The 12569-nt window shown below is 54.8% G+C and overlaps 1 protein-coding gene across 2 annotated transcripts; it reads right to left on the bottom strand.

The window, feature by feature from the left end:
- Positions 1-4454: 4454 nt before the first annotated feature.
- Positions 4455-11996, bottom strand: MMP9 (matrix metallopeptidase 9). 2 transcript variants are annotated; one of them, XM_061127395.1, is made up of 13 exons: positions 11611-11888; positions 10873-11105; positions 10369-10517; positions 9942-10070; positions 9680-9853; positions 9298-9471; positions 8710-8886; positions 8432-8587; positions 7398-7683; positions 7136-7275; positions 6551-6701; positions 6355-6458; positions 4455-4770 (listed from the first exon to the last, which is right to left on the bottom strand). In XM_061127395.1, the coding sequence occupies exons 1-13, from the start codon at positions 11746-11748 to the stop codon at positions 4652-4654; spliced, it is 2130 nt and encodes a 709-aa protein (XP_060983378.1). In that variant the 5' UTR covers positions 11749-11888; the 3' UTR covers positions 4455-4651. The 2 variants fall into 2 exon arrangements, 1 of the variants encoding a protein (XP_060983378.1); XR_009690138.1 differs by lacking the exon at positions 6551-6701 and having other exon boundaries at positions 4728-4770; positions 11611-11996.
- Between the last annotated feature and the right edge of the window lie 573 nt (positions 11997-12569).

Below are 12569 nucleotides of genomic sequence, written 5' to 3'. Positions count from 1 at the left end.
GGAGGAGCCTGGTAGGCTACAGTCAGTAGGGTTGCAAAGAGTCCGACAGGACTGAGCGACTTCACTTTCAGGTCTCCTAAACTGGATTTCATTCACTCAATACATCTTGATCGCGCCCCTGCGGCACTGTTTGGGGCACTGGGGATACAGCATCGGATGAGATGGACTGGCTTCCTGTCCTCGTGGGGCTTACATTCTAATGAGTGAGAGGAGAAAGATTACAAGTGAGCAAATGAATAGACAGGACAATTTGAGATTGTGGTATATGTTAAGAAGACAAGGTGGGGTCAAGGGATAATGATTAGGGGGAAGGACTACTTTAAGGGATGGAGTAAGAAGACCTTTCAGAAGATGTGGTATTTGACTTGAGCCCTCACAGATGAGGAGCCAGCTAAGCAAAGGTCTGGGGAAAGAGCCCTCTAGCAGAGAAAATAGCAAGTGCAAGGGCTCTAGGACAGTTCAGGGAGCAACAAGAGGGCCAGTGTGTCTGGAGCAGAATGAGTGGAGAGGCGAGCGATGGGGCAGAGATGAGGTGGGGGAGAGGAGAGCAGATCATACTGTGACTTGAAGGCTTTGTCGAAGAGTCTGGATTCTTATCTATAAGAGAAGCCATGGGAAGTTTCTGAGTAGGGGAGCAATGTGCTGTGACTTACATGTTAACAGGGTCACTCTGGCTGCGGGGTGAGGACTCAGCTAAGGGCACGAGTGGAAGCTGGGAATCTAACTAGGAGGCACCTGCAACTACCAGCTAAGAGGCGATGATCGCCAGGCTGGGGCGGTGGCAGTCCATTCCGGATACATTTTGGAAGTAGAAACCTACATGACCCTCTGCTGGATTGTACGTTGCATGTAAAGGAAAGAGGAGTCAGGGAGGGCTCCTGGACTCTCATGCACTGCTGGTGGGAGTCGAGTTGGGCAAAATCACTTTGGAAAATTGTTCAGTCAGCTAAAGCTGAGCTTAGACATGCCTGTCTACTCAGCAATTCCACTCCGAGGTTTGTGCCCCAAAGAAGTGACAGCTCCTGTTCACCAAAAGGCATTGACAAGATTGTTCATAGCAGCATTATTCATGATAACCTCAAACTGAAAGTTACCCAAGTGCCCATCAACAGTAAAGTGGACAAATAAGTAGTGGTACGTTCATAGACTGAGGACCATAGTGGGAATGAACAATCTTACAATTCGCAAACAATGTGGATAAAATATCATATGGAACAAAAGCCAGACACAAAAGAGTGTGTTTGTTGTTCTTTCACTAAGTCGTGTTCAACTCTGTGACCCCATGGACTGCAGCATGCCAGGCTTCCCTGTCCTTCACCATCTCCTAGAATTTTCTCTCAAGAGTCTTCTCCAACACCACAGTTCAAAAGGGGTGAGGGGGTAGTGATTAAAAAGGGGCATGAGGAAGTTTTTAGGGTGCTCAGAATATTTTTTTTCTTGTTTTGGATGTTAATGAGACAGTCATGTTCAGTTTATGAAGATGTATTGAAATGTACACTTATGAAGGGTCTACCTGTCTGTATGTTTGTTACATTAGAGCAATTTTCTCAACTTGTAGCATTGTTGCCCACCAAGGAACAGTTGGCAATATCCAGAGACATTTTTGGTTGTCGCAACTGGAGGAGGGTGGTACTAGCAATCCAGTGGGTAGAGGCTACATGGCCTTGAGCAACAGATTCACCATCATGTCCCGTCGCTTGCCTGTATGTTAGGGCCCACAAGAGAGGGAGGAAGACTGACCCTGAATGGGTCTAGCATCTGTCCATGGATCCCAATACCTCCTGGAGGAAGATGTCAAGCCTCCCACAATGTATGGACCGTCTCCCACAACAAAGAATAATTCAGTTCAAATTGTCAGTAGTGCCAAGGATGAGAAATTGTGTGCCGGGATAAGGAGCTTAACAGGTCCCAAGATTTTAGGGCTGATCAGGTGTTACATTTGATTGAGGGCAGATGATGTTGTCTTTTATTAACGTGGTTGACTACCCATGGATGAGTGTGTTTGGAAGGTGGAGCCCAAGAGCTCAGTTGAAACAGGTAGGCTGAGATGCCTCTTTGGCACCTACGGATCATGTGGAGACAGCAGTCGAACATCTGAGAGTTCAGGGGAGAGGGTAAGGCTGGGGGTGTACGTTACAGAATCTTTAGCAGAGAGATGCTATTTAAAGCTGCGGGATTAGAAGAGATCACAAAGAATGAGTGTACACAGAGAAGACTTTAAGGGATTGAACACAAGGGCATGCCATCATTTAGAGGTTGGAAAGCAGGAGATCTAGCCAGTGAGAGAGGAAGAGAACGCAGAGAAAGGGCTGACCCGGAGACCAAGTGAAGAAAAATTTCAGGAAGAAAAGGCATTATTCACTGAGTCCAACAAGCCAAGAGATGGTATAAAATGAGCCCAGAGAAGTACCTACTGCATCCGGCTAAGGAAGATCATAGGTGTTAAGAGTGATTTCAGTGGAGGAGTGGAGTGGGAACTAGGCTGCAAACGACTGAGGCGAAAATGGGAGACAGTCTAGACTGTACTTTGGGGAAGTTTTCCTGTAGTTGGGGGTGGGGAATAGAGAAATGGAACAGAACTGAGAGAGAGAGGTCCAGAGAGATTTTAAATAGGTGATATTAAGGAACGTTTGTATTCCAGTGGGAGTGGATCATTCCTGAGTGAGAAATTAGGAGAGAAGGCCCCACCCACAGGAATCTTAGGAGAAAGTTGTCTAAAGCCCTCCTTAAACTCCCACTTGACCCTGGGTGTGGACGATGATCAAAGTTGACCAAGGCCATCACCTCCACTCACCTGCAACAACCCTTCGGTCTAGTTCCTCTGCTTTCCTAGAAGATCAAATCCATCCTCCTCAGCCTGCCACTTCAACCTTCTCTCATGTAGCCCAGACCACCCATCCCTATTTCAACCATTCCAGAACCCTCTCTGCTCAAACCACACATTAGAGTTCTGAGCCATTTCTAGTTGCCCCAAATGCCCTCTTTATTGGAAGGGCTGATGCTGAAGCTGAAACTCCAATACTTTGGCCACCTGGTGCAAAGAACTGACTCATTTGAAAAGTCCCTGATGCTGGGAAAGCTTAAAGGCAGGAGGAGAAGGTGACGAGCAAGGATGAGATGGTTGGATAGCATCACCGACTCAATGGGCATGAGTTTGAGCAAGCTTCGGGAGTTGTTGATGGACAGGGAAGCTTGGCGTGCTGCAAGTCCATGGGGTCGCAAAGAGTCAGACACGACTGAGTGACTGAACTGAACTGAAATGCCCTCTTGCTTTTTCTCTCCTCCCAGCTTTTGCCCCAAGAGCTCACATTCCAATCCCAGGGTCATCACTTACCAGCTCAGAGAGTGCAGGTGAGCTATGTAATTCTGTGCCAGCAGTTACCTCATTTATAAAGTGGGGGAAGGAGTGATGGCAATAGTAATAGTACCTCTAAGGTTAAGAGCAGTACAACTCTCATAGAGTTGTGGGGTTTTTTTAAACTTTTTATTTTATGTTGGAGTATAGCTCATTAACAATGTTGTGATAGTTTCAGGTGGACAGCAAAGAGACTCAGCCATACATATTTATGTATCCATTCTCTCACAGGGTTGTTTTAAGGACTGGCTGTGTTAACACACCAAAGCATGTGCAACAGTGCCTGGAATATAGTCAGTGCTGTCCTAGGAGTAATTCCTATCATCATGTACGTCACTGGATTTTCTGTATCCACTGACTTAGATCTGCGTACTTAGGTTGTTGCCAGTGTCTCAGTCTCTGAACAGTGATGCAGCTTACATTCATCTAGGTGTTGTTTTGTGCACACATGGGTGAGGGTCAGAGAGTAGGAACATATTTAGGCTTGATGGTTAAGACAGTCCTCCTTGCCCAGGAAGAAACTCTTTCTCACCTTTCCAGATTCAGTTCAAGCTCAGATGTCATCTTGGCTGAGAAATGTTTCCTGACTTTAACCACAACATGCAGAATCACACACACACAGAGAGACACACACACACACCCCCCATTATTCTAGAATAAAGGGTCACACCTGCAAGTGTGATGCCACCCCCACCAGCTACAGAATCATCACTTGTAACTATGGTGGACTTTCTGAGAATGGAGATGGAGTTTGGAGCCTGCATTTTAAACAAGTTTTGAGGGCTCTCATGCACCTGAGAATTTGAGGGCTATTGAGAGGTCCTTGAGGAGAGAAATGTAGTTCAACTCATTTCTCTATCCCCAGGGCCCAGCACAAGGCCCAGCTCCATGTAAGGGCTCAATAAATGTTTGATGAATGAATATTAGGCTGGCCATTTCCTCAGCTATAAAATAGGAATAATTTCGTTATACCTTCCTAATAGGAAGGATTGAACGTTAATATTTATGAAGTGTTTTAGAACACCGCCTGGCGTATTGTAAGCTCTCTGCTGGTTACATATGTACATGCAGGCATGCATACCATACATAAATCTGCTCCTCAAGGTTAAAGAATCCACATTTATTAAAAACATTCTAACAAGAAAGGAAGGTGGGAAGAGAGGGCCCAGCCCACCTCCCCTCCTCGTCGTCCTTCAGAACAGATCCACTAGTTGGGATCCGGCAGACTGGCTCATTCCCTATTGCGAGGGTCCCGGAGGGGGCCTCCACTGCAGTGCTGAAGCAGGCTTGGGAGCCCTAGTCCTCGGGGCATTTCAGGAGGTCGAAGGTCACGTAGCCCACATAGTCCACCTGATTCACCTCATTCCAGGAACTCACGCGCCAGAAGAAGTGATCCTGGCAGAAGTAAGCTTTCTCTGCAAGGGAGAAAATGGACCAACAGGGGTGATTCCAGCTCTCGCCCACACATGGACACCAACAGGAGTGTGGTCTTTACAGTCTCGCTTCCTGCCCTTTTGAAATCTTCCCAAGGTTTCCATAAGACATGTCTGTTCCCCACCCCACCCCGGAGATACTGGAGGGCACAGACCTCCATGTCCAAGGCACACACAGGGCCTGGCACACAGTCGATACTCGGAACAATTCATTCAACAAATCCCATTCATCCATCCAACATTCATCACGCCAAGCACTGTTAGAGGCACTGTTACAGCAGAGGGAAAATGCAGGCATGATCTCAGTTCTTTGGGTGCTTACATGCAGGTGGGGTAAGACACATGATTAACAAGCAAATGCATAAGTAAAGGAGATTGGTTTTGACAATAGGGAAAGCAATGAAGGAAATGTAAGTGAGCAGTCGAGTGAATTGATAATGAGGGCCAGAGAAGGCCTCTCTGAAGAGGTGGCCTGAGTGCTGAGACCCGAAGGCTGAGAGGGAGGCATCCCAGTGACAATCTGGGGAAAAAACCTTCCAGGCAGAGCGAACAACTGGCACAAAGGCCCTAAGCTGGGAATGACCTTGATATGTGCAAAGAACAGCCAGAGGCTGGTGTGAGTGGAGCAGAGCAAAGGGGATGACAGGAGTAGGGGGAGGGGGTGGGGAGCGGGGAGGAGAGGGGTCAGATCAGGTTGTGTTAGTTCCTTCGACCTTGCATGCCCTCCCCCTCCTAGCCCCTCCCTCCTCTCAGAAAATATATTTGAAGGTATTGGGACAACCAGCGTGGCTTGGACTAGGGCATCTGCAAAGGAGGTTGTAAATATTTTGGAGGCTGAGTCAACAGCAGTTGTCTGCTGATTGGGGGTGAGCAGTAGGAAAGAGAATGAAAGGGTTAACTCCAGCTACCATCCCCATTTTACAGATGGGGAAACTGAGGCTCTGTGAATAGCAGTGACTTGCCCAAAGTCACACACACACACATCTATGAAATGTCTTATTTATCACTGTATCCCCAGTGGCAGCATGGTGCCTAGCATATTACAGGCACTGATAAATATGGTCTAATAGAGCCTCCATGCAAACCAGGTGTCCTGTGCTATAGGGCAAAGAGCTTCCAGCTGGGAAGCAGGAAATCTGGATTCTAGTTCTGGTTGTGGCCCTATGTCATCAAATGGTCTGGGAAGATCCCTGCCTCTGCAGGGAACTCATCACTACGGGGCATTTGCCTCAGTCTCCACCAGCTTTTTCTTTCTGGCTGGGAATTTGACCAATCACTAAGGCAGGGGCTTCCCTGGTGGCTCAAATGGTAAAGAATCTGCCTGCAATGTGGGAGACCCGGGTTCGATCCCTGGATGGGGATGATCCCCTGGAGAACAGAATGGCTACCCACTCCAGTATTATTGCCTGGAGAATTCCATGGACAGAGGAGCCTGGCGGGCTACAGTCCGTGGGGTCACAAAGAGTCAGACACGACTGAGCGACTAACAACACAGGGTAGGGGAACCTACCGTGGGAGGTATCTCTGGGAGGGATCCTCCCCCTGACCCTGGCTCTCAGCCCTCACCTTGGTACTGAAAGATGTCGTGCGTGCTCATGGGCACCCCGGGGAACATCTGGTCCACGGAGGTGACGCTCTGGGGATCCACCTTCTGCGTCTTCACGTCGAACCTGCAGGACGGCACCGAGGAGACAGGTGCTGAGTCGGCGGGCAGTCGGATGGCGCCCGGGCTCCCCCTGCTGGCGGTCCCCGGTAATCTCACCTCCAGAAGCTCTGCCCACTGAACAGCAGCACCTTACCCCCAGGGCGCGGGAGGGCCCCGGTGACCTGGGCCACTTCCGGGCCCAGGCCCAACTTGTCCAGACGCCTCGGGCCTAGCACCGACGCGCCTGTGTACACCCACACTTGGCGCCCTGCCGGAGAAAGGCTCACATCGGTATGGGGCAGGGAGTGGGGTACACACCCCCTTTGAATGTCAAGAGAGAACGCAGCGAGGCCTTTCCGCGCCAGGCGTGCCCGCAGTCTCCGTGCCCAAGGAGCAGAGCCCCTCGGTAGGACTGCGCCAGGGTGCTGTGAGGAGGGCTGAAATTCAGCCCTGCTAAATATCAGGGCTTCCCTAGTGGCTCAGACGGTAAAGAATCTGCCTGCAATGAGGAATACCCGGGTTCGATCCCTGGGTGGGGAAGATCTCCTGGAGAAAGAAATAGCAACCCACTCCAGTCTTCTTGCCTGGAGAATCTCCATGGACAGAGGAACCTGGTGGGCTACAGTCCACAGGGTCGCAAAGAATCGGACACGACTTAGCGACCAAGCACAGCACAGGGGAGGGAGAAAGACGGAAACTAACCAGAGAAGAAGAAAATCTTCTTGGTGAGCGGATCCTCGAAGGCGGAGTCCAGCTTGCCGGGCAGCGCAGGCCACGTTCTCTTGACAAGGAAGGGACCCTGCACCCGGGGGCCCCCTCGCTCAGAGAGTCGCCAGTACTTCCTGGGGACGCGAAAAAGGAGGGGCGGGGCACTGAGCCTGGAACCCACGGCCAGTGGGCGGGGAGACACAGGCAGGTCCCGCCTCCAAGCCCCCGCCCACGACCGCGCGGCCCCGCCCCTCACCCAGCCTTGAAGAAATGCAGGCGGTTCCCGATCTCCGCGATGGCGTCGAAGATGTCCACGTTGCAGACGTCCTCCGCTGGATCCGGGGACTCCGTCGGGGCCGCAGAAGGGCCAGCCGTGGGAGGACCCGTGGGGCCAGCTGCCGGGGGCCCCGTGGGGCCAGTCGTGGGGCCCTCTGAGGGGCGGGCGGTGGGAGGCCCCGTGACGCAGACTGTGGGGGGAGCGGTGGGCTGGGGTTCGGCGGCGGTGGTGGTAGGAGGCCGTGGTTCAGGCTCAGGGCGAGGACCTGAAAAGAGATACCACGTAAGACAATCCCTGTTCCTGCATCTCTGTGCCTTTGGAGTATCTGCTCCCCTGTGCCTACCTGGAGGTCCCTGGCGCTCTCCCCACTTCAGATGTTGTAGCCTGCCTTCCCCCAACCCCGGGCTGGCAGCTTCCTTTCACACACTCACCCCCACCCCCAGGCTGGTGGGAGAGAAACCTTTTTTGAGCTCTCAAACTGGGTGCCAAACAGTGCTGGGAGCTTTATAAACGCACATTAGTTCCTTTGATCTTCAGAAGAGGGAGGGGAAACCTATGAAGCAGATTCTTTAATATTTTCATTTTTTGACGCGGAAACATACTAATGATAATAAATGGTGATAATAATGAAACTATCAAACATTTATATGGTGCTTGCTATATGCCAGGCATTATTCTAACTCACGTAAGCCTCCTAACAACCCCATGAGGCAGGTGTTAGCCCCACTTTACAGATGAGGAAGTTGAGGGGTGAAGTAACCTATCCAAAGTCATCTAGCCGGATAGTGGCTGGACTGGCTTTTGAACCTATGTCCGTCTCACTCTAGAGTCCAGGTTCTTTATCACCATCTCCAAGCACTGACCCGGCAACAGTTGTACCCACCAGCCTCAAGAGCTCTCAAAGACAGATATCGGAGTCCTAACTCTCCCCTCCTCCCCATTCTCGGGGTGCTCCGAGCCGGCAGAACCTAGCCCTTCCCTCTCCTCCCTCTACCCCTGCCCCACGCCCTCACCATAAAGATGCTGGATGCCCTGAACATCGTCCCTATGCAGGGGGTGCTCCTCGGTGAATCTGTACATGGGGTACATGAGCGCCTCTGGCACGGAAGAGTGATCTAAGCCCAGTGCGTGGCCAAACTCGTGTGCGGCCACAAGGAACAGGCTGTATCCTGGACGAAAGAAGGGAGCCTGAGATCGGAGCCCTGGACCGAGCTCCCAGCCCGGGGCATCCCTCCCCGTCACCACTGCCCTGGCTGAGGCCCCAGCCTCAGAACCTCGGCACCCCGCCCACCTTGATCCGGGCAGAAGCCCCACTTCTTGTCTTTGTCGAAGTTGGAGGTGGTGGCGCACCAGAGGTGCCCATCATTGCGACCCTCTGTGGTGCAGGCCGAATATTCCTTGCCCAGGAAGGTGAAGGGGAACACGCACAGCTCCCCCGCCGCGTTGCCCCCGGTCACCGTCGCATCGACTGGAGAGACCAGAATCTCGGGTGAGCCAAGTGGAGGCGGGGTGTTGGGGGGCAATGAAGAGCCAGGGACGGGCCAATCGAGAAGCTGGAGAAACTGGGAGGCTTATTTTAAAAGCCCAGGGGGAGTTGTGGGGCACCGCCGACATCTGGCTAGAATGATGGGCGGGGCCCGGGGATCGCAGACCTAGGAGGAGGCTGCAAGCCTGGCTGAAAGGCCACGCCTCCGCGGATGCGGCGGCGGCGGCGGCATCTGGAGGGCTGGGGGAGAAGCTGCGTGACTGCAGGCAGCGTCAAGGCCGTCCTGAGCACCGACGGGAGCGGGAAGACAAACGGACGGGTGGAAGGGCCACGCTTGGGTACCAACTCGGAATGAGGGCGGGAGGCTGAATCAGGTAGGTGGGTCAGAGGTACCTCGGGTCGGGCAGAAGCCGTAGAGCTTGTCCTGGTCGTAGTTGGCGGTGGTGGCGCACCAGCGGTAGCCGTCGGATCGGCCGTCGGAGGTACAGGCGGAATAGGAGCGGCCCTCGAAGGTGAACGGGAAGACGCAGGGCTTGCCGTCCGCATTGCCGTCGTTGGTGTAAAGTCCTGGGAGGCCCGCACGATTAACTGAAGGGGCCGCGAGTTTACTGACCCACGAGCCTCCTGTGTCCGCCTCCCCTTCCTCGCCTCGTCTCACAGAGGAGGGAACTGGGCCCAGAGAACAGGAGAGGGGTTCTCAGGCCACCCTCGGCATCAGTGGCAGAGCTGGGATTAAGAGCCAGCGCTCTGGACCCTCGGGAGGGTGGGCACTCACTCTCACTGGGGCAGAAACCGAACTGGCGGTCGGCGTCGTAGTCGGCGGTGGTGCTGCACCAGAGCTTGTCGTCGGAACGGCCGTCCGTGGTGCAGGCGGAGTAGGAGCGGCCCTCGAAGGTGAAGGGGAAGTGACAGGCGGCGCCCTTCGCGTTTCCGAAGTAGGTCGGAACAACTGCGGGAATGGGGGACTGGGGTCAGGGGGACCGGTGATGCGCGTGAGAGGAGAAGGGAGTAGGGGCCGGGGCAGCTCGGGATCTCACCAACGCCTTTGCCCAGAGACCACAACTCTTCATCGTCGAAGTGAGCATCTCCCTGAATGCCTGCGCCAGGAGGAAAGGCGTGTGCCAGGAGCCCATGCTTTCCATCGAAGGGATACCCATCTCCGTGCTCTGAAGAAGCGGGTGGAGAAGAGAGTGAGCCGCGTACGGTTGCGCAGGTTGTGCACTGCCCAAGGGCGCTGGCCTAACTGCAGGCTAAAATCCGGCCTAAGAGCCGCTGTCCAACATTTGCTGTCCCAGTGCAGTGAGATGTCGGTCAGGAGGGGGCGCCATAAGGGCGAGCGGCCGCCAGGGCTTCGGGGACAGGCAAGAGAAATCCAGGTCCAGGCCCCCCTGAATCTCTCTTTGATCCTCCCAACTCTGTCCCCATCTCAGATTCTCCCGGTTTCCCCCTTCTTCGCGTTCTCACCTCTAACACCAAACTGGATGACGATGTCGGCTTCGCGGCCGTACACTCGAGTGAAGGTGAGCGGCGTCACCGCGCTCCAGAGCGCGAAGGCGCGGGCAAAGGCGTCGTCAACCACGTCGCGCGGCAGGTCTTCCGAGTAGTTTTGGATCCTGGAGGGAAAAGGCAGGAGGACAGAGGGCAGAAGTGAGAGGCGGGAGCCGGGCCAGCAGCACCACCCGGTGTCTCCGCGACTTCAGATACACAGCGCTGCCTGCGCTCCACGCTTTTAGCTCGAAAGCACTTTCAGACGCATTTTTCTCTTTGGAGTCAGATGGCGAGGTCTATTTCCCCCCGATGGGGGAGACGGAGGCTCCGAGGGGGAGCCACTTGCCTCAAGGCGGGCACATTCAGAGAAAGCCATGGACTGGCCTAAGACGGGACGTGTTCGCCAACGGGCGCCGCGCGGGGACCCGCCTCTCGCCACCCTCTGCGCCCCGCTCGCCCCCGCGGGGCCCCGCCGCGCACCAGTAGGTGATGTTGTGGTGGTGCCACTTGAGATCGCCCTCAAAGGTCTGGAATCTGCCCAGGTCCGGGACGCCGCAGCGCGGGGCTCGCATGGCGTTCAGGGTGGTGCTGTCCAGCTCGCCAGTCTCGGGCAGGGACAGGCGCCGCTGGAGACGCAGCAGAGCTCGCCGCAGGGACTGGCCGTCCTCGCTCAGCTCTGCCCCCGGGGTGTAGCCATAGCGGTGCAGGTACTCCTGCGGAAGCAAGGGCAGAGATGCGGCGGGGCGCGCAGCCCGTCCTCTGCCTTACCGGGCAGGGGCTCCATCCCCCCCTGCTCTCAGGGACCAGCAACAGACAGTGTCCAGTACTCGGTACCCTGGATACCAGGGCTCATGCCCACCCCAAGAATCTCCCCTCCCTGTGGACATCCTCAGCTCCATTCCACTCCAGGATGCCCCTGTCCAGTGCCTCCCTCAGGGCCCCCTAGGGTTTACCCCTGTTAGCCCTCATCCCATCGCCACTCCAGAACCCTCCAGTGCCCCTTCCCCATTTCCCACTGCCCATCTAGGCAACCCTCATTAGCCTGTTTCCAGCAGTCCCTGTCCAGAATCTCCCAGTGCCCGTTCTCAGTACTGTTCTCCAGAGGTGCCCATCACCTCCCCCCCACAACAAGCCCCAGAGTATCTCGTCTGAGACCCTGCGCCCCTCCTGGGACTCCCGGCCAGCCCTTCCCAACTCTAGATGGGGGAGTGTGCCTACCTCTGCCAGCTGCCTGTTGGTGAGGTTGGTTCGTCGTTCTCCCGGGAAGACCACGACGGTGGGCTGGCGTGGTCTGGGGGCAGCAGAGCAGCAGGCTAGCACCAGGAGCGCCAGGACCAAGGGCTGCCGGGGGCTCATGGTGAGGATAGCAGTTGGTCTGGCTGCAGCCGCCCTCCTGGGGGCTTTAAAGAGGCTGTCAACTGAGTCAGTGACCCCGCCCCTCTCTGACAGGCCACTGGCAAGAGCTGACTCAGGGCATGGTGTGTGTGTGTGTGTGTGTGTGTGTGTGTGTGTGTGTGTGTGTGTGTGTGTGTGTGTTGGGCAGTCCCAGCATGAGAAGGCAAGGCACGGGCTTACACCACCTCCCCCCCTCCCTCCTGCCCGCAGCCCCCATTGCCGAGTCAGGCAGGACCCCAGACCCAACAGGAAACCACAGGCCCACAAGGGAAGGATTGGGTTTTGCAAACTGCAGAGCTTGTGAGAACTGCATGAGAGGGAGGGGGGCAGGCAGGGCTGGCTGGAGGAGGCCCTGAGCCCTCCATCGGAAGACCCCCGAGAGATCAGCCTAAGGGAAAAGGATGGAAAGTTCCTGAGACTTCTGTCTGAACCAGACGATCCCTGCTTCCTGATCAGATGCCCTCCGTGGACCCTTCTCACACTCCCAGGCTCTGCCCTCTTCTCCCTGGAAGCCTGCCTTGACTCAGCTTCCTCTCCCTGCTCCACCTGGGGGCAGAAGGAGTGGGCTCCGCTTGGTGGAAATCGGGGAATTCCATGGAGACAATTCCTGGTCTTCAACAGACTGGATCCTTCAGAATAGCACAGCAGTGGTGGGGGGGGGGGAGTGCAGCAGGTGGGGACGGTGGGAGTGTTGTGGCGTCTGGAAGCCAGCAGACATGGCCTCATTCCTTCAGTGCCTTGGGCAAATGTCTTCACCACTGTGAATCTGTTTCCTCGGCTGT

Source organism: Dama dama, chromosome 23 (assembly GCF_033118175.1).
Source record: "Dama dama isolate Ldn47 chromosome 23, ASM3311817v1, whole genome shotgun sequence".
Taxonomy (NCBI): Eukaryota; Metazoa; Chordata; class Mammalia; order Artiodactyla; family Cervidae; genus Dama; species Dama dama.
This window is presented reverse-complemented; position numbering and strand designations above follow the sequence as displayed.